The sequence below is a fragment of the Austrofundulus limnaeus genome, unplaced genomic scaffold (assembly GCF_001266775.1).
Source record: "Austrofundulus limnaeus strain Quisiro unplaced genomic scaffold, Austrofundulus_limnaeus-1.0 Scaffold120, whole genome shotgun sequence".
Lineage (NCBI taxonomy): Eukaryota > Metazoa > Chordata > Actinopteri > Cyprinodontiformes > Rivulidae > Austrofundulus > Austrofundulus limnaeus.
The window spans coordinates 879,031-881,772 of NW_013952522.1; the positions used below are offsets into that span (position 1 = coordinate 879,031).

A 2,742-nucleotide genomic window follows, 5' to 3' on the forward strand; every position below is an offset into this window, starting at 1 on the left:
ATCCTTACCAGATGCCCGAGCCACCTCAACTGGCTCCTCTCGACGTGGAGGAGCAGCGGCTCTACTCTGAGTCCCTCCCTCCCATCCTTTACATTTCTTTAAAAACATACATATTTTAMATACAGTATGTGCATGACATTACCTTCTTAAACAGAAGATTTTAAAGCTGTTTGTTACAGTAGAGCTAATCTTGTATTGCTCGAAGAGATAGACCAAGATTTTTGGCAAATATTTACCGTAAACAAAAAATATGTTATAATATATTTTTGAACAAACTCAATTATCAGAAAAAAAGTGGAATTGTGTCCAGACTGACAAGCTAATGGCCAGAAGAGTTTACAAAGTCAAAAATAGACCAAGAACCCATTAGGGTTTGCTGTCTTTGCTTCTTTGTCTTCAGTCTTTCTTCAGTAAACTTGACGACACATTTTAGGCCAAAACAAAAGCAGCAGGCTTCCTCCGCTACTAGAACGGTTCCTCCCTGCGGGGACAGAGTGTGGCGTCCCACCCGCACACATTCTGTCACAGTCGAACGCACGACCCCGAGACAAATGAGCATCACAGCATAATTAGTCCACGGGGAGCAGTGATTAATGCACGTAAAGTTAGCGATGAAGGACTCTGTCTGTGCAGCTTGGCTGTGCTCTGTGTGAGTCCTGTAATGAAGGCAGGTGTTCCTGTCCTGCAGGCAGGGTGGGATAGATTCCTGGAAGCATGTGAGACAGATAAACAACAGAAAATGTCACTGAATRCTAATAAGGTAAATGATTTCTAATGGTTCTGCTTATGTTTTTATCTAACTGCATTGTTAGTAAAATATCTCAAACTACTGGATGGATTTTCTGGAAATAATCACTGAGTGTGMATGCAGTAGGGAATTTGCATCTCCTGTGAAAATGCTGTGTGAATGCTTAATGCTGAAAGATGAATAGTTAAAATAGCTGAAACTAGCCTAAACATATTAAATTAAAAAAGTAGCTGAAATTAGCACAAAGAAGAAAGAGCATTTTGGCTGAATTAAAAGAAGCTGAAATGATCATAAAAAGTGGAATTCAGCTAAAAAGCTTAAATTAGGTTAAAAAAGGTAGCTAAAACCAGAGAAAAAAGCTGAAATTAGTAGAAAGCAGCTGAAAGAAGCATTGAAAGCATAAAATAGCAAAAAGAAGCTGAAAGAAGCACAAAAAAGTTTAAAATGAGCAGAAAAATATCAGAAAAGGTCAGAGTGATAGTTAAAAGGCAGAAAAATAGCTAAAACCAGCAAAAATAGAAGTCAAAATAAGCTGAAATTTACGGAGCCCGTGAGGGGACACGGGGGGATTTTTTTCCCTTTTGCGTTCCCACGCAATATTGTTTTGTGTTCCTACGCAATATTGTTTTGTGTTCCCACGCAATATTGTTTTGCGTTCCCACGCAATATTGTTTTGTGTTCCCACGCAATATTGTTTTGCGTTCCCTCACAATATTGTTTTGCGTTCCCATGCAATATTTTTTGTGTTCCCACGCAAAAGATTGTTTTGTATACGAAATGAATTAAATCACTTTTATTTTGAAATATCTGGTTACCAAAACAGGATGTGTCGCCACAAGTTCGTGAAATTGACATTGACGTTGCGTGGCTGTACTGTGTTAAAATATTGGCATATGACATACTTCCATGCTTGGCTGTGTGATATATTCATTCTGAAGCTGAATTAAAGCAGTAGGCTAACTCACTAATGGTGAACATGTGAGTTTGTTAATAAACCGGCAGGCACAACTGTGATAAACTACTTTTGCGAGGGAACGCAAAAGGTATTGCGAGGTAACGCAATACTATTGCGTGGGAACGCAAAAGAAAAAAATCTCCCATGTCCCCTCGCGGGCTCCATAGAAAATTAGTACAAAGGAGTTAAACCAGAACAAAAGTTAAAAAGTAAAGTAAAAATTTATGAACATGTTCAAAGGTTTTAAGGATGTTGAAGACAGTTCTATTCATTCCCAATGAGAAGAAAATGGCAGAAAAAGCCAAACATCTCAAAAAGTAAAAATTGCTGAAATACCAAAAGTCGACACCGGAATGTCGTAAAGGAGCAGATTGTTGTGATATTTTGAAATAAGAGAAAAACTGAGGAATGAGATRCATGCCAGAAACCGTACGGAAGAAAAATGGATCTCAACAGTGTGAACGTTTTAGAATCATTTACACAATAGTCACCAAAATGCCTGTAACTCCACCCCTTCTTACCGTGTGGTTTTTGACATTGCAGGATCTTCGATACTTCAAGTCAAAGAAGACAGAGCGAGGGGTTCTGCAGGAGGGATGGATTGACACTCAAGACCCCATCATGTGCTCGTACAAACTGGTTACAGTCAAATTCGAAGTCTGGGGCTTGCAAACACGTGTGGAACAGTTTGTGCACAAGGTCAGCCTGACTAGGAGCCKTATTGTTGCACCAAACATTCTGTCTTTAATTTACCAAACTTTTTGACCCGAGTGGATTTTTGCCATTGCCGGAGGTGTTCAATGCTCTCCTTCGTAAACATTGAATGTGCAGCTTTTCTCTTATCACTCACAACAATACCTGCCTTGTTCACATCTCGCGGTTAGTGCTGAGAGATGTAAACACTTCTCCCAAACCCAATTTGCCAAGCTCTCAGCAGCATCTGTCCTTGGGTCAAACTGTCCTCGTTTCCCCCTTTTGCCTGAGGCTCACTTTGACACACACACACACACACACACACACACACACACACACACACACA

The 2,742-nt window shown here is 39.9% G+C and overlaps 1 protein-coding gene across 1 annotated transcript in view; it reads left to right on the plus strand.

Moving 5' to 3' along the window:
• Nucleotides 1-2,742, plus strand: part of LOC106522076 (cytoplasmic phosphatidylinositol transfer protein 1) — a 72,649-nt gene that overhangs the window by 66,485 nt on the left and 3,422 nt on the right. Inside the window, exon 7 of the mRNA XM_014014929.1 lies at nt 2,247-2,402. Coding sequence (XP_013870383.1) covers nt 2,247-2,402 — 156 coding nt within the window. The remainder of the gene's footprint in view (nt 1-2,246; nt 2,403-2,742) is intronic.